General features: G+C 38.4%; 1 protein-coding gene across 3 annotated transcripts in view; it reads left to right on the plus strand.

Annotated features, from left to right (window-relative positions):
* Positions 1–19502, plus strand: part of LOC116847777 (FERM domain-containing protein 5) — a 51666-nt gene that overhangs the window by 16375 nt on the left and 15789 nt on the right. For 2 of the 3 annotated variants that reach the window (XM_032823128.1, XM_032823130.1), the window contains exons 3-8: positions 4400–4442; positions 9919–10095; positions 12657–12868; positions 17753–17905; positions 18353–18367; positions 19321–19409. In XM_032823128.1, coding sequence (XP_032679019.1) covers positions 4400–4442; positions 9919–10095; positions 12657–12868; positions 17753–17905; positions 18353–18367; positions 19321–19409 — 689 coding nt within the window. The remainder of the gene's footprint in view (positions 1–4399; positions 4443–9918; positions 10096–12656; positions 12869–17752; positions 17906–18352; positions 18368–19320; positions 19410–19502) is intronic. The other variant, XM_032823129.1, reaches the window with a different exon arrangement.

Consider the following 19502-nt stretch of genomic DNA (forward strand, 5'->3'; position numbering starts at 1 on the left):
CTCGAGCAACACGCCAAGTAGTTTAAACTACTTTAATATAAATATATATCTCTCTTTATTATTTAATAAATGTAATTTTTACTTTTCAAAACGCAATATATTCGTTAACTCATTAGAAAATCCGATCGAAAACAAATAATACAGTTGCTTCATGAAGGAAGATAGAGTAAATGGTCAGAGTTATGCAAAAATGATCCAACCCACAAAATTATGATTTTTAATTTTTTTTTTAACAATGGAGAATCTATACGTCTATCTATTTAAAACAAGAAAGATCTAAGTCTTATAAGCACCTGAAATAATTAAGTAAAATAATTAAGTAAAAAAGCAGTTTTTACTTTCTACTAGTTGCGTCATTTTTACTAATTGCGTCTTTTTCTTATTTTGTTTAAGCTTGTCAATGAATACAGTTAAAGAGAAGAAAATTGATCATGCTAGATTTCTTGAACGATTGTGAAGAATCTCAGTGATATTTATATTTCTGAATCATTTATATTTTCTGAATTATGTATCAAATCTTCATTTTTATTTTTCTCGAAATGTATTCCATGTGAATTGGATTATTCTTGCATAACTACGGCCAAATATGAAGTACTCAGATTATAGAGAGATATACATATCTCTGACTCCAAATGAACTTCGAGCGTTTTTCCGTTAGGATCCTAAATTTCTACTAGGGCTACGTTAAAAAATAGGGCTAAAACTAGAGAATTATTCCACGTCATCAACGTACTTCGCGGTACGAGAGTCTCTATATGATTAACGTTACGCACGCGCTGGAAACGTTTAGAATTGAAAAGTTTAGTTAGTAAAAGCAAATCTTAGAATTCTCTCACGTTCCACTCGTTCTTTTGTCGGCTCGTCCACGAAGTTTTTCGCGTCGCACCTGTTTGAGGTGAGAACGTGCGCTTCTATTTGGACTCGAATGGACGCACGAGTGCGTGTGGAAAAGCAGTGCGGTCGATCTGAATTGGAAGCCCGGGAGACATAATTTGCGCGCGAAACAAAATTAATCTCAACATTGAAATTGTTTTCTTTTTCATCGTTGTTCCCGAGCGAGGAAAACCGGGTGCGCGTTTTAGCGTGACTATTGTTACGGCTTATTTGATCAAGAAGAAAGAAAATACACTCGGTTTTGTAGCCTCAGCGTGGCGCGATATCCCGTGAGATCCAGTCCTTCTTTTAAGGTCTGGCAAAATCGATATTGTCCGCCTGGACATCCGCAGATGTTCTCCCCGACTTGCTCAAAAATTAATACGCCGCACCCTACCTTCAGGCACAGTTCTCGTCGTTTTTCTTGGTCCTGCAGTCGAATCCGGAGGAGGAAAAATGCGAGACATTTTATATGAGACGATCGTGAGAGATCCTCATGTAATTCTCACACGTTTCTCTTAAAAGAGAAATTCTTTATTACTTATCATTGTGACTAAACTAAAAAGCTCATTATGCGAGTGTTCTCTTGCTTTCTTTTTATAATTATACATCTACACATGATACGTGAGGTAACCTATTCTTTTCGATAAGAAAATTACAGTTAGTGAAAGTTCTTTGTCATATGTTCGCTGGCGATGTTTGCGCTGTTGAGTTAAAGATATATTGTATAAAATTCCTACAAAGTCACTGAAAATTAGAAATATGCTAACATTTTCATTTTGTGTATAAATACCTATACATATGATGCAATTAAACGAATAACAACATATAATGCAATTGAATAACAACATATTTTCACTTTATAACGTTGAATTTTTATAGTTTATTTTATTTTATATTATTTCTGACTTTCAAATTTTTATCTTTGGACCACAATAAAACTTTGCATACATTATTTTGAACACTTGTACATGTATACAAATATTGAAATCTGTGTCATTATGTTTTAATTATTTTTTCTCTCATTAAATATTGCAACATAATATATTTCTACAACAGTACGATTTAGAAGACTCCCAAATAGCAGAGTATAATACGTCATGATGTATTAATAACGTATTATTGACGTAGAAATGTCATTAATGTACCATTAAAACGTTATTTGACTTCGAAGCCTATCATCAAAGCCTCTTTTGATTCTACTTAACCTACTTTGTCGCGAAGCCTTCTTTAGAATTTAAAAGTATATTATATGTTTTCTGCTATTTTGTGACGCTAAGTAGGACTTCAGTTCTATGCGTATTCAACATATCTTGATCCTTCAGAATATACAGATGTTAGAAAGTTTAAGTCAAAAACAAGGCTAGGATTTCGGGTTGTTTGCAATCGCTTTTAGATGCAATATAGATTAATCTTTATTTTTTTTTTTAAGATTCTTTCATTATTTTTTAAATATGGGCAATATGGGTGACATGCCCTTAATAGTCGGCCGTTATGGCGTTGCGACACGAAACGAACAAAGTACCATTCTTAATTTGCGGCTGATTTATGGGGCACACGTAGCTCACGTGATGACACGCGATTGTTCATACGTCACCGGCGCACGTGTCCCACAATCGAAACCGCGTCAGGACCGATGACCAACGCACGTGATGCGCCGTTCGGTCTAAAAATTGCGATAATATTCACGTGGTTGTTTTCGGTCCGGTGCATTCGTCGGAAGCGTCGGACGCGAACACGGCGAGCGGAACACGTAACCGACAAATCTCCCGAGAGAGTGATAGATTATATTCCGCGTCATATCGACTATTATTATCCGAGTTTAGCGGGGCATCCTCCCAGATCCCGTTCTATCCACTTTCTGAAAGTAGCCATTGTAAGGGACAGTTTAAAGGGATATATATATATATATATATATATATATATATATATATATATATATATATATATAAAGCGAATGTTATTCGCTTCTCGTCCGATTCTGTCGAACTGATCGGGGCAATCTTGGAGCTGCTCATTGTGCTTGATCTATGATCCCATACTTCGTCCGGAATTTATCACGTGAATTTGGATTGACGCGAAACCGATAGCGCGCCAGGCTGAAACTAGCTTTCGCATTGAACGCGATATATTCGTCAACGATATTATGTACAGTTCGGCGGTGTTATGTAAAGGGTGCTTTACGTGAAGCTGATTTCGATTTAATCTTGTCGCTGGTTTCTTTCATCGTCAGCTTCTCTCGGAGCGAATTTCTGGCTGATAAAGTCACTAGCGTGAAACTATTTACACGTTTCTGGTAAACAGGAAGTGGGTAGCGTTTGGAAGAGAATCTAGTGGGGACGACCAGTCCCAAAGCGTCACGGTATGACATACTTCAAGCCGCTGTTGTATTCTATGCAAAAGCTGAAATTCTCTTCAAGCTGGAATTCGTGATAACCTAGGAGACTAGCTCAGGGAATATCTCTTCGAAAAGCTAGTATTCGAGGATCCAATCGCGTACTGCAAAGTATTGTGATTAACGTGCGAGAAATTTGAGGAGCTTTTGAAGAAAGCACATCTATTTCTTCAGACAACTGTTCGCCAGTCCTGATACTATTTTTTGTTCGCTACCGTCTTGACGCACAGCCTTTCTTAACGCTGCACGGAAAAAAAGATTTGATTGAATTAACCAAATATCTGGTCGAATATGAACGATCCAGAAATTCCGATTGAAGAAGTCCGAATTCTGTTTAAGTTAACAAGATTTTTGGTTGACTTAAACAGAATTCGGGTTACTTCAATCGGAATTTCTGGGTCGTTCATATTCGACCAGATATTTGGTTAATTCAACCAAACCTTTTTTTTCCGTATGCTACTACTAAAGTCATCCAGCAATCCGTTTGACGAGAGCGTTAAAGTTGGATATGTTCAACTTTGCCATAGCGAGGAGTTTTTATCAGCGAATTCGCCGACGAATTAAGAAGCTTGCTTGAGGCGAATGAAAGCAGCGTCGTGTGAAAGCACCCTTTAGCGATGATCAAATGTACGGTAATTTCGATGTGTATCCGCATCGAGCTTGCTGGCGTACAATCAGCGTTAGAACAGATGCGCAAGCTCGTTGGCGTAATTGTCCAACAGTAAAACGTGCGTTCTCGTATGCGCCAACGTGTGTGGATCGTTACGATAATATCGTCGGCGGTTGATTTCAAATTGATTGATTAAAAACGTGGTTTTGGATGTCCGCCTTTCGTTTTCCCACGAACACTACCGGTGCGTGGATTAGCGCGTCATGTTTGCACTATCTCAACGGTGGCTACGGTAGCTGCGGAATAATAAGCAGAGGTCGTGATTCTCTATTTGTCTTGGCCACGTGTTTGAAGTTCGCCCTGATACTTATCGGCGGAAACGTGGCGTTTGTTAATTAGTGATAACGAGTTAATGACATCGTGTATCATTACGCGTCAGGAATAATGGAGCTCTGAATAAACGATCGATCGCGTCATAATCGTTTGTCGTAATAACATCATGAGTGTTGTTTATTTTACAGCATTGGCTGGACCTAGCGAAAACAGCAATAAAGCAAGTGAAAGGTTAGTATTGCGTGTTCGAAACTCAACGAGTTGCACCTTCGTGTTTGAGGAGATACAGCGCGGATTTGTTCTTTGATAGAGATAAAACGGAGTATGCACGAGGCAACGTATTGGATCGTGTACGCTACTGGGAAAAAGAAGCCGAGAAAAGAATGAAGTCTCAAAATTATGGCAATTTTGCGCGTGCGCGCGTGTTGCAAAAATTACAATCTGTTGAAAGATGCCAGAAATTTGATAAAAATTGAATCAGTTTGACGTGGGAGTTTCACTCGGAAAATTTGTTAAATAATCAAAGGCTAAGGCAACGCAGTTGTATGTGCGATGTAAATGTTCTTTCAACTACTAAAGTGCTGATCTAACTACATAATACAAGTGTGGGTAATTCCTACCTCTGGCGGGAGCTTAAATAAGTTAGACAATGAATACGGCCGATAATGTGTTGGGTCAGCTTTATGGCCGCTTTGTGTGCAGTACTAAATTTGGAGCCTATCCCATATAAATCAAAAGATTAAAAAAACATAAAAATGTTGTTGACAGAGTTGGAGTAGTTCGCGGTATATACAGCATATACAGTCAGAAGCTGTGACACTTTTACTCCAGAGGACATACGGTATCCAATGGGAACATTAATCCTCATATGGCATACATGTTTCGAGCTCCCTTTTTTTTGGCACACTGAGGTTGTTTTCATCCTCTTTTACTTATATTTCGTAAAAGTGCTAATAGAAATCTATAAGAAATAATAGTTATATGTTCAAGTTTGTAGAGTAAAATTATGTACAGAAATGATCATAAATATGAAGATAAATGCGGCAAAAACATGAGTTTACACAAAAATTTTTTATTTTTCTAAAAATAAATTTAAGAAATTAACACTAGAATTTTCTTGTCAACATTTAAACCACTAATTATATATATATATAAACAAAAAAAAATATTGCAATTTTTCTTCCACTAATTATATATATATATATATATATTTTTTTTTTTTTTTTTATATATATAATTGAATTTATTTTACTCGGTTCGATCTGTTTCGACAGATCTGTTTTTCACAATGTACAGATATTATCCGTATTTTCTATCTTCGAGATAGAATTCTTCATTGCTCGTATTTACGCGGGAATGCATGCAAACAACACTGCGCTCCGGCCAAGAACTTGACTCTCTATCGCGGTAGTCATTTCAATCTCCTATCCGTTCGTCTGCGGCACGCAATTAACGACGCGGCGACGGATGCAGTTGTAAGGCGAAACACACAAATCATGCGCCGTGCAGATATCTCATTACATTCGCGAGCGATTCCATCCTGCGTTACGGCGCGTGACGGCGGTCGACCACCGCGGAAATTCTATTCACGAAGACGGTGCGCCGCGCTGTGCTATAGTCGGTGATGTATAGTGGTTGTCGCGCACAGAACACAGGTATCAGGTAGCGAACAGCTGTGACCAAGGCTTCGGTCGTCGTGCCTCTTTCCTCCCACACTCAATTACGTCGGGTCGATGTCACATGAAAGTTTCAAGCAGTCGCGACCCGCTGGCCTATTCTCGCAGACTTGGTCAGACCCGGAGCGAGCTTATCCGAAAAGCATCTGGATTCTTTCGTCGACCTGGAAAAATTCTATCGACGGTCAGTCCGCTCGTCTGAGAAATCGCGACCCTCCTTGTCACTCTGAAGAGAAGGAATATTCTTGCACTCGCGCGACGGGAGATGATGAGTTTCGCGGAGGGACTTGTCTTGAGGTGTGGAGCCCAACGAACGCGAGAATCGGGCTGAAAAATATTTTCGCGTACCGCGGAATGAGCGAATGTGTGCTCGATGAATGTCTTTGTCGTCGTACCTGTTGATTTTAACGCTCGCGGAACCGAGAGTCGCCATTCGTCGATATTTACGTCGCCGGAAGCATCGTTTTGAATGACATCGATCTCTGTATTCGTTGTTTATTAACATTTTTACGAGAGCCAGTCAGCCGGATGAACTGCGCAACGGTCGGGGTCACACTTGATTAAATTTCATCCGATTTAATCGACTCGATTTCCGTGTGTTTTGAGGAAGGACAACGCTAGAGACGGCTACTTAGAAGTATCTTATCGGCAAAAGCAATGAGGTGTAATGATAGTGTATCGAATAAGATCACAACTTTGCATTATGGAGATGGCGACATTCATCGAGTATAAAGACCGATTTACATCGTGATACACTTGCGCGAGCATGTGTCGTACATCCTCATTTGCATAGCACAAAATAACGTGTGCACGAGCTCGCGTTTCCTCCCTGCTAAAAGTTGCTCTTCTCGAGTGCCAAGTCAATTAACAATTGACGATTTTTGTATATCAGGATTAAGGGGATGCCATACTTGAAAATTTTACAAAGTATTTACTATTTTCTGTAAAATTTATATCGTGTCGCACAGAATTACAAATGTTTTTACGCAATAAAAGAGCGTGCCCAAATGAATTGGGGTATTGCTCAATATTGCGTAATAAAGATATTTATCAAGATTTGTGCAAACAAATGCAAGAAAAGATAAAGTTTATGTTAGTGTTTTTTTAGTATATGATATTATATGTATAGTATAGTATAAGATCTATATATATAGTGGGTTACGCGGTTTAGGCACAATGGAGTTGAAAGCTTACCAAATTATTGAAATTGAGACTCATTAACGACGGACTTAATAATAATATAATTAATATCATATTAAGAATAACAAATAATAATAATTGATACTGTAATTACTAGACAAGTTCAATAGAGACTTCCAATTTCGACAATTTGGTGAGTTTGTAACTTCATTGTGCCTAAATCGTTTCGCAATTCACTTTACGAGGAATACGAAAAGGGCGTGACCGTCTCAGTGCTTATCTGACAAGACGTTTTGACAATCGCCCCTACGTTATCGACAATCTTGGAGTTTGTCACCCATTTTGGCATCTCTTTAATACACCAACCGGCAGAATAGCTTTAACACGCAATGTTATTTATGAGGGGAATTCTCTGACCCCGCACGCATTATCGACTCATTATTTATTGATTGATTCACAAGAGCGGGAGCGATATGTCAAGCGGTAATCTGTCATCGTGACAGCTCTACGTTAATGTCTAAAGATAGTAAAAAAGTACTAATATCCTAATTACACTACATATTATTGTTATTCCATCGATTGATATACAATAAGTGGAAGGAAGATTAAAACACTTTTATCTCGACAAATTTCAGAACGTATTCTGTGTGCATCTAAGAGAAAATATTTATCTTAATTAATGTATCTAAAAAAAATTGAAAAGATAATTTGTTTTATATTACATTTTAATTTCAACATCTTATTACAATTTGAATTTACTGTTAAAACTACAAAAACCAATTCTCCTATTGGATCCGAATGCTTCGATAAACTCATTGAGAAAAAGGTGTTGCAAAACTTCCCTCCACTGAGCGCATACAGCGGACAAAAACGCCGAGTCTTCGCTGTTTTTAAGACAATTCCACGCTAAGCCGCAAAATGCTTCTCGCCAAGTGCTTCATACTCTCAATACACCCGCGCGTGAAAATAACATCTCCCGGCAGAGACGAGAGAGTACTACCTGAATATAGAAACTTGTGAACACTTTTCCACCCGCGGTATATGCATTACGTACCGTTGCGTCGCCTCGCGGCGTGTTTAAACGTTTTCTCGCAAAACTCGACTATAAAACGACAAGCATGCGTTCGCACAAAATGAAAGGAAGACTCGCAAATGTCATAGCTCGCCGCATTTATACGAGGCGCCGCCGCTGTTGGCTCGATGATACCGACCGTTGTTGGCCCTTCGTCGTTTCCATCATCGTCTGAGTGTCCTTTGGACATGGTTCGTCACGCGGATACTTGTAATCGTGTGAATGTCCATTTCGTATGGTATCGCGTGAGTATCGATTGGCGTTCCGAAAAGAAAGAGGAGGTCGATATACATATCGGTCTCTCGTAAAACCAGTTATCGCGCATGCCGCCACCACCGGCGCACGATACGAGCTTGAATTATAATTATAAAATTATATTTGATTGCTATTTGTCTTCAGAAAGACCGCCGTTGGATACCACCGCGTCATAAACGATAATAAAGCGTTCGATACCGTACGATTATATCGCAACGACGACTGGCACTTCGCGAGCGGCAGGAAGCGTCCAAAAAATGTGCCACCGCGGCATAATACGATGATGAGTCGTGTTCGAAGAAACGAAAATACGGATCTAACGAGCTCGAACGAGAAAGAACGGAAAAAAGTTCATTGGCATTCGATCAATTACGCGGGAGGGACGTGCAATGTACGCAGAAAAATGCACTCAAGTAAATGTTACTTGTTTCGAATATTTCATAGTTTATATATTCGCAAGTCTATCATAAATTCGTCTCAAGTATTAAGTTCAACATATATTCCGAATTCTTGTGAGTGTGGCATTATGATCAAGAATATCAATCCTTTATTTGGCAGACTTAAGAAAATTCAAGGAAAAAAAATTGTTGAGTATTTAAATGAAGTAAAAGGTATTTAAATGATATCTCCTAAATGCAGTTGTGTTTTCAAGATATTTGTAAATATCGTAATATAATTTGTAAATATATATAATATAATTATATAATTTGTAAATCTGTCATCTAGTGACAGAAATCGAAACTACTAAACACCGACGAACAAAATAGATAACAGGAGACGTTGCTCCAGAACAGTGCTAAATAAATGTGTTCTGCATCTATCGCTCTTGCATGTAACTCATGAGAAATTAAACCGTAATCAAACGTAACCAAATAAAGAAATTAGAACAAAAATTCATACATATGATTATACTAACTTTTCCTTCGAAAATTTTACGATATTCTTATAAAGAGAGTGAACTCTTCTTTTGAGTATATAAAAAGTTTTGAGTTTTTCAAAATTTTGTGTTAAATATATTTTAATACTATTATCAAAAAAATATTCTTTGCTGAAGATAATTGTTACTAAAAAAAATAGACTGAAAAAAATCGCTCTTTTTAGCAGTAGAATAATATTTTTTTGTGTATTTATTTTTTCAAATAAATTAATTAAACTTCAACTTAATTTATTCGTACTTTATATGAATTTCAATTAAATTTTAAGTAAATTAATTAACAAGTTAATTTTTATTTTAGAAGTTGAATATTATAAAGTTAAATTTATATTCTGTCTATATGTTTCGATCCTAATTCGAATTCTTTTTAATGGTTGTGATAGGTAAATATTCAGCAATGTTCTTTACACGCGATCTAACAACAATTGTTAGATGTGACTAGAAGTCTCTACATAAAAAAAAGAAAAACAAAACTTAGCTCGAACTTGTTGCCGTGAAGCTCGAACCGCCGAGCTTCCGCGGCGGATGCATATGATACGTAGAAGTACTCCTCGTGCACGTAGGCGAAGGCACTGATCTGCGCAAAACCGCCAAAAAATCCAGCCACCACTCACCGCGACTGTGTTCCAGACATGGACCCGATTTTGTTTAGTTTCCGCGTGAAATTCTACCCGCCCGATCCTCTGCGGCTGAAGGAGGAGATCACCAGGTATCAGGTTTATCAGCAGCTTAAGAGGGACCTTCTTCACGGACGTTTGTCCTGCAGTATCAGCGAGGCAGCGCTGCTGGCGGCGTGCATCGTGCAGAGTAAGCCCGCGATTGCTTATTCATTTGTTATCCATCGCCAATTTTCTCATCTGGCGACCTTTATGCATATTCGGAAGCAAATGTAACCATCACCAGCACCACCACCACTATCCTGCTTACCGCGGATTGCGATCGAGATGGTTTGGAAAGCGACTCCCTTTTCGGAAGTCAATGTATTCTATGTACTTTATAGGTGCTTTCTATTTAATAACACAAGTCGACTTCTAGTGCTGTCTGCTTTCCATTTAATTTGTGTCGCAATGTATCGGTAACTCAAATCGATTTTGTGTGACTCTATTTTTACTGAGAGTTGAACTGAGTTTTTGAGTTTTTGATAGAGGTAAAGGAAAAATAATAAGTACGAAACATTATCGTCGCCTTATTTACACCGATTGTTCAATCGCGTAATAGCTAAAAATGCTATACTAAATAATCTTTATTTCGGCAATTTGTGTGATATGATAAATTGATAAGAAACGATGATATGATAAATTGATAAGAAATTGAAAGAAATCAATAGGAACATTTAATAGAAACATTTAACATTAATAGAAACATTTTTTATTGATGAAACATAATTGTGTATACTAGCACTTAAATTTCTCGTGATATATAATAAAAAATCTGCAATAAATTATAAACAATATGATAATAAATTACAATAAATTATTACAAACACTCACACGCATCATATATTAACCACTAGTCTACGTAAAAGATATTCACTTAGAAAAATAACAATTGTATTTAGTTACTTAAACATTCGATCCTGAATTTTATTAGAAAGAATATGGATAAAAAATCTGGATATATATTTTGGGCACCGACTTTTACACATCATGAATGCTTGCCATTTATCATATTGACATTATTGACTTGAGCTAACTCGACTTGGCACAAGCGTCAACATAAGTCATATAAATGGCAGGCACCCTATCTTACGTAAATACAACTCTTCGGCTTGACCTTTGGTCTCTGTCGCAATTTCGTTATTGGGAATTTTTAACGTAACCCTGTGCCAAACGAAGCAACGCGACCCGCCACTTTCCGTTAACCGATCGTGACTCGTCATATTAAAAACTTCGGTCGTCGACCATCAATTCTCGGACCGTTCACCTTTCAGCGAACCGTATCGTGACTGTGGCGACAGAAACCGTTTCTCCTCGCAAATCCTGTGCTGGATCTTTTTGTGTCGAGCTTGACGCGCGAAGTTTAGCGAGACATTCTGCGGAGTGTCGGCATCGGTGCTTTCCCTACATTTAGTCATAAGAGTCGTTTTTGTGCAAAGATTTCTCGCTTGTGCGCTTCGTGCAATAGTTTCCGTTTTTACATGGATTCTCATCGTCTGGTGAAAATGAAGAGAATGTGTCGCGAGCTAATATTCGGTATTTTGAGCGGTATCTTCTAGTGTTGTTACAGTATAACTCGCGAGAGAGAAACTCGCGATATCTAAGAAATAGGAAATATTTATTATGGTGGATACTGATGGTACAATCAGTAGTACAAGAGTATGTAAGCTGTTTTTCCTAGAACACACAGTCTTTTTCAAAATAATGAATACAATGTTAACGTATATGCATTAAAATGCGTTTACCTAGTACAGTGTTCAGTCCTCTTTACTATCGAGTAAGCCTCGACGGCGAGGTGGCATATTCTGAACAAGAATTCCCTCTAATGTCTCTGTTAACGACTGCGAAGCTGATACGACTATAACTGTTTCAAAGTAAAAATCTGTTTTCCCGAAACTTAGATCAATACGGTTGTCTATTTTTTCAATGAGTTTGGCGTCGGGAGTTGTGAGGACAAATTTATTGTAACGACGTATTTCTCACATTTTCATTTTGTGCATTTTTAGCTTCTGTATTTCGAGATGTTTACGTACGATTATCGTGCAGACATGAACGAGTCTGAAATTTAGCTTTCAATGCATTTTAACTTCATATATTACGAACCTTGAAACACAAAAATATTATATGCTAAGTACCTACTGTTTGAATTATTGCAAACACGCTCTTATGCCACAGATTGTATATTCACTTTACAATTACATACATTCGTGTGTGCTATTAACATATTTATCGAGATTCTTTTGTTCAAATAATTTAAACAATTGCTCTCGTGAATAGTCAAGGTTGAAGGAAGAAAATATATATTTTTTTATTTGAAAAATATTTTTTACTGGTGCAGGCATATTTCTTTTTTATCAGTACCTACCGTATGTAAATAGATATTTTTCCTCTCAGTGTATTCGCGAGATATCCGTGTATACGCCTCCTCCCATCCTCCCATCTCTACTGACATCGCTAATTTCTTTGCCATCTTCGCCATTTGTCTGCGACATCCAGCTGATGCAACGCTCGTTTCTCAGATTTATGTCCAGTCATTCGCGCCCCGTAGTGATTGAGTAACGGCTACCCATTTTTTCTGTCTACCATCCAGCCTCCTACGAGGCATTCAATTTATGTTTGTTGATTTTGATCTATACTCCTGTAGGAATTAGTATAAGAACCTATCGCGACTCGAAGTAACACGAAACGGTCTTCCCACCTCGAAATTTTCAGGCGAACTCGGAGATTACGATATCGAGGTTCACGAGGGGAATTATATCTCCGAACACAAGTTGTTGCTGAAGCAAACTGAATCGATCGAAGAGAAGGCGATGGAGCTACATCAGACTCAGTTGAAAGGGTTCACGCCGGAACAGGCGGAAACCCACTTCCTTAGGTTAGCCTCGCAATTGGACACGTACGCGGTCGATCCACATCCGGTCAAGGTGAGTTTTATATTTTATCTTTGCGCTGTGCGGCTGTGGGCGGCTAGAGCTCCCTCTCTATCTCTTTCGTCGGAACGAATAGAGAACGAAGAGTTTTCTGTCAATTCAGAAATTCTGGCGCAACCTACATAAATGTGACGCAACCTATTTAGGCTCGAACTTCCGACTTGCTCGGCAAAGTCGTTATCGGAGATCGCAATTCGGGCGCACAAATAACGGCGCGTCGTCCTCGTCGTCGTCGTCGTCGCGGATTGCAAGTTTCGAGATCGATGGTTGAACTTGCCGATGAATCATAGCACGACAGATATATCGCGATATATCGTGAACAGAAGTCGTATATCTCGTCTACGTCGATAAGACTCTATAACCGGTTTATCTTTCTCGCGAGAGAGAAAGAGCGAACGCGCCGCGCGTTAGTTCCATAAATCGAAGTTTTTCTCCATCTTCCTTTCTCTCTCTTTCTCTCTCTTTCATCCTTATTAATCTTAGGACCCATCACTAAAAATCTCGTATTTGTCGCATAATTAATGTTAATTAGTTGTCAATTAGCTGCTATACGTGAAAAAAATACGTCGCTCAGTACTGAGATAACGCGAATTTTGCCAAATTTTTATTACCGCATTTCAGTATCATCCCTTATTAAGTTAAGTATGACAGTATAGAATGATCTGTCGATTAATTTTTGTTTGAAAGTGCGCCAAAGTGAACTTTGCGAATGATGGATCCTGTGTTTGCTCACATCAGCAAAGACTAAACTGAACAGTTTCATTGTTTATTACACTTTTTGGCATGATTTCGCCGTAATATGAAAGGTCTTCATAATCAAATCAACGAATCATAATTGTCGATAAAATTTGGATTCATCTTACATTCCAGAAACAAAGGAATAATAAAAACAATGGACGCACTCGAGGCGTTCGCTTTGGCTCACTATCAAGCAAAAACTAATCGACAGATCACTCTATATATTGCTACACATAATCTAAAAAAGATGGCTCAGAAATATGGTAATAAAGATTTGGTCAAATATTCGCGCCATCTCTATATCAGTCTACGTATTTTTTAAACTACTCACGTATTCTCGAATTTATTGCGCTCCCACTCGCTGGAAACAAACTGGAATGCCAATTTGTTGTTACTGCTAACAATTCCCTCTTCCCCCTCCTTCTCGTTACTAAAAAATATGTAGAACACTCTAATCTAAAAAACAATATACCCGAGTTAATTGCTGCCTGATCGGTATAAAATACAACGAACAAAACTGAAGTATTGAAGTATTGAAATATCAGAATGTCCAATATTTCTGGAAATAGTGAGAGAACGAGACGATGGAGAGAGCAGAGATTTTACATTATTTTCATTGTCAACACTTATATTATCGATACAAGCCCATACGCGCGCGCATGTATTAACTGCGAGTCAGCAGCCGCTATCGATTCCAATATACCCGCATGCACCTTTGTGTGAACTCGCATTTAATTTGAAGTTTCAATTCGCGCGCACTGCATCTCTCATTCTCGAGCGGATCGATAAGACAGAAAGCGTTTTCGGAGATAAGTTTTGATTCTGCCTGTCATTGACATCCTCCAATATCGTGGAGGATAGGAGCAGAATTCATTGATATTTAAATGAAGCGAAATCCTTACGTGGCACTTGCTCCATGAACATATTGGATGTGCTCAATCGACAGCTCGTCGAGAACGCGAGGACTCAGTTTGGGACGCTACGACATCTACGACATCTTGAAACGTTTCGGAGGATAAGCTCAGTTGAACATGCAGCTCAATTGTACGTGTAGGGAAGACTTGTCGAAATCGTATAGCGATCTCCTGAATCGCACCTATCTAAAGGACGTTCATAATCAAGTTAACGATTCATAATAGTCGATAAAATCTGGATTCATCACTACATTTCAAAAACAAGGGAAATTCAAAACAATTCATTCAAAACAATTAGCGCACGGAAGCACTCGAGACGTTCACTTTAGCTTATTGTCACAAGCAAAGACTAATCGACAGATCACTCTATATATTGTGATACTTAATCTAATAAAGAATTGCTCTGAAATATAGTAATAAAGATTTGATACTTATCATCGATCATATCTGATTTCTTTAAATGTCTGTAACATATACACAAAATAAAGTACACTCTGAAAATCTTTTGTTTATATTTCTCGTTTTTTTATATCTCCGTGGAGACACCTTTCCTGATAAATAAACCGCGACATATAACTCGCGGCTCGGCCAACTAATAATCTCGCGTTTCACATAGCGCTCCGTGAAAAAGAGCATTCCGCTATTATTCGTCACGATGCATTCATTCGTTGCACTTTCGTCGTGAGGTATCAAGGACGCGGCACCTGTCGTTTATTGGTTTTTCACTTCCTGGCTGGACAGTGTCATTGTCGCCGAGAAATAATCGCGGCCCATTGTCGCGGCCGCCTTCCATTTAAGGGAAAATGTCGTTTTTATGGCGCGTCACCGCCGCGACCACGGGAGTGTTTTCGTCTACTCTAACCCGGGCAGGAGAATGCGACTTGTCCGCGAAGTGTCTGCTTTATGCGCCGAATACTCGTAGTCGGCTGTTGCGACGTACACTTGTCGTAAACAGCACGGTGACGATGCGTCAAATAAATTTCATGCGAAACGCGTAGAGAAAAAAATCTGTCGGGAGATCCGGGATGTGAAAGTGCCAGAGAATTGCGTATAAAGAGAATAACATAACATTGAAAAAAAGTTACAAAAAACCATGTCTCGGAGCTATACGACTTTTGTTTCGCAACTGTGATCAGTCAAATTGAATAAAAGTCGAGTCAGATAGACAATCCGATATAGGAATTTGGACCAATAATTTAATCAAAGACAGAAAGTAAACCAAATTGAAAGGTAGTTGCATGTGTGATATAAATATTGTTGTGGCGACAATATTGCAGCAAAAATAGACATAGTAAATTTGACGATTTATCTGATATACGATATAAAAAAAAAAAACATTCGAGTAATTACAATAATCTTGCAGTAAAGAACCAAACGTGCATAACATTTTTGAACAAATATAGAATTAATATTAGAACAAATATAGAATATAATGTTAGAACAAATATAGAATATAATGTCAGTCATCATTCTGCATGGTGTAAGATTATCAAAATTGTTTTGCAACTTTTACTATAACGTTTTCTCCGTGTACTCTCGGTTGGAAGGTTGAGCAAAGGTTGACCAGACGTTAAACACGGCCAATAATGTGTTGGGTCAACTTTATGATTGCATCGATGAACTAAATTTTCGAGCTCGTATTACACAAACAAGAGATCACTAGAACACGACAATTTTGCTAAAAGTATTAGGGCAGTTAATCTGTCATATACAAACCCTGATATTGAGTTCTTGACTCGAATCGCTTCGATTGGTTCTCTTTTCATCTTAAAGTGTATAAGTGTATGTTATGTAACATAATGTTACATAACATTATAGACAACGAAGTTGATATATACATGGTGTTTTTTTTAACTTGAGACTGCTAAATATCTCGAAAAATAAGCATTGTACGACAAAAATGTCCCAAATAAACCCTCAATAGTTTCGAAGGCGCAATTCAATCCCACAAAAATTATCCATCTCCCGCCCCCCTGGGGATGGGGCGGGGGGTAACTTTGAAATCTTAAATGGGAACTCCTACTTTTTATTACAGATTCGGATTCTACATCCAAAAACACATAACTTTTGTCTGAACTTTTTTTTTCTATTTCTGATAGATGGCGCTGCATTCGGCGAAAATTTGGTAACCTTCGTTTTCTTCAAAGGGAATTCCCTATAATGACGCTCGAAGAAAAGTAACTTTTGTCGGAAACATGTTTTTACGAATTATCGTAAATATTACTTGGATATGTTAAGAATTTAACACTAAATTTTGAAAGATCGTGAGTGGACCCATTTGGAAATGACCACGTCGAAATGACGACTAAAACCTCTTGAATTTTTAACATCATCATTTGTATAACATTTGTAAAGGTCAAGGCCATTGGAGATTGTAACTTTTATTTTCATTTTTTAGTTAAAACGGATAAAAAATTATCGTAGAGATTTACGATAATTCGAAAAAACATGTTTCCGACAAGAGTTACTTTTCTTCGACGTAGCGTCATTATAGGGTATTCCCTTTGAAGAAAACGAAGGTTACCCAATTTTCGCCGAATGCAGCGCCATCTATCAGAAATAGAAAAAAAAAGTTCAGACAAAAGTTACGTGTTTTTGGATGTAGAATCCGAATCTGTAATAAAAAGTAGGGGTTCCCATTTAAGATTTCAAAGTTACCCCCGGCCCCATCCCCAGGGGGGCGGGAGGTGGATAATTTTTGTGGGATTGAATTGCGCCCTCGAAACTATTGAGGGTTTATTTGGGACATTTTTGTCGTACAATGCTTATTTTTCGAGATATTTAGCAGTCTCAAGTTAAAAAAAACACCCTGTATATATATCGATATATTTTACAACAGCCTATACCGAGAAAAAGATGTTTGATACTTGTAGTATAATCGCACAGAGAAATAATCACTATAAGTTATATGGTCAAGAAAATCATTTTTTTAAATTAAATTCTATTCTGGTGTTAGCGACAATCACCTTATATGCATGTTACTGCTGCGACTTTGCTACAAAAAATGATTGGTATAAAATGGTTGTAATTTTAGTTAGATCAGCCATTTCTTTCTCTCAGTGTACATGTATACACAAGGCGCCGAAGTGGCGAATGACTACGTCAGAGAACGGAAATTTCCTAGATACTCTCTCCAATTATCTACGCGAACGGGACGTCGCGTCCCACCTCCGGTCACACCGCGATTCTATTTTCTGATAAGTCTGTGTTCACGCTGTACCCGCAGGATCACAAGGGTACACAGCTCTATCTGGGCATTAACCACTGCGGGATTCTGACGTTCCAAGGCTCACGGAAGACGCACCATTTCCGCTGGTCGGAAGTTCAGAAGATCAACTACGAAGGAAAGATGTTTATCGTGCATTTGACGATAAACGAGGTGAGAGAGCGGTACACATATCTCGCATATATCGTCGGTTACACACGCCATGATTTGTCTGGTGTCGCGACACGATGCACGCGACGCAATACGTCCGTATCTAATCAAAACTTATCCTTTGGGGTTAATTCGCAACTTCCCTCGACAATTTCCAGCCACCTCCGATTATTATTCTCTTTTTCAATAGGACGCCATATTTTTTTTTTCCTAACTCGAGGAAATCACGAGGGTCTAATTATATCTCTCTAGTTTCTCTCCTTGATTATACGACGCTAACATTACACAGTATTACGCGATTGCGCCAGCTGTCGTGTGAAAACGCGCTTTCTCGTCCGTGCACGTCGCGTGTTCGCGTGCACTGTGTATGCGTGCGCGTGACATCAGACGCTGATTACAAGTTAAGTAATCCTGTTGTTTTTTTCCTGTGCGCACACCCGACCTGTGTAGGATGTAAGGACGAAGGTGAGTTTCGGATAGAATTTTAATTTGAAATATTTAATTATCGTAAAATTTGTAATTAGAGAAAATTGTGTTTATGAGAGACACGTACAAATAAGAGCCAAATGCGATTGTTGATACGAACATGTAAATTTATATTGAGAGAATTGCGTTGGAATCGTCTTGGAATGAAATATAAATCTCAAACGATCCCGAGGATCTTGTTTTGTCGAAATGAAGATAAGGTATTTTTCCTAGGAGGCTCCCTTTTGCGAGAAAAACCTTATTAGAATTTTATCTTATTATTAAAATCTTGGAATATTCGTTTTTCTCAGAAACCAGGTCCAAGAGAAAATGAGAAAAATTATTGTTTTATTTATTTTCGAGTTGTTTTTGCATGTAAAGTCGTTATTTTCCCGGCTGTAGTACCGGCAGTCACGGCGCATAATCCTGTATGTATTCATATGTTCATGCACCGGAAATCGTTGCTCGTAAAGGCACAGATAAAGCGGCACTCTTTACCACCCCGGAATTGTATGATTCTCTTACAAGATGTCCGGCTCGTTTTCAACTGCGATTTCCGGCCACCATATAAACGTGACATGTTGAGTTTCCCAAGCATTAGCAGGGCAATGTCGGCCTGTGCGCGTTTCATCCAGTTTTACGAGCGCATAATAGGTGCGACGTGACACTGCATCGTTTTTCAGCGATTAGACAAATTCTCATCGCGAAGTCACCGAGATTGATCTCCTGCCAACTTTATCGTTGCTACAACAGCTCGCAGCGACAAATTTTCTCCACTTTGTCATACTCGTCTCACTCTACCGCATGTTACGTAATCTGCTCGCAGAGCGGAGATCATTGTCGTGCACATATTCGGTTTGTCAAAACGTGGACGTACGATTCGGATAATGTCCAGACGACAATGTCAAGATGATAGAATATTTCTTGATCGTATTGGAATTTGGCATTTTCAGAAAAAGCACACTGTCGGCTTCAAGTGTCCCACGGGGTCGAATTGCCGTCACGTGTGGAGATGCGCCATTGAGCAGATGCTGTTTTTTACGTGAGTACACTTGACGTTTATTTTGAATAGAAAGAGTGATTTACTTCCCTATTTTCGTATTAATATTACCCCCGACTCGCACCTCAACTGATC

This window comes from Odontomachus brunneus, unplaced genomic scaffold, assembly GCF_010583005.1.
Source record: "Odontomachus brunneus isolate Ranch 3 - 2012 unplaced genomic scaffold, Obru_v1 Obru_scaffold_083, whole genome shotgun sequence".
Taxonomy (NCBI): domain Eukaryota; kingdom Metazoa; phylum Arthropoda; class Insecta; order Hymenoptera; family Formicidae; genus Odontomachus; species Odontomachus brunneus.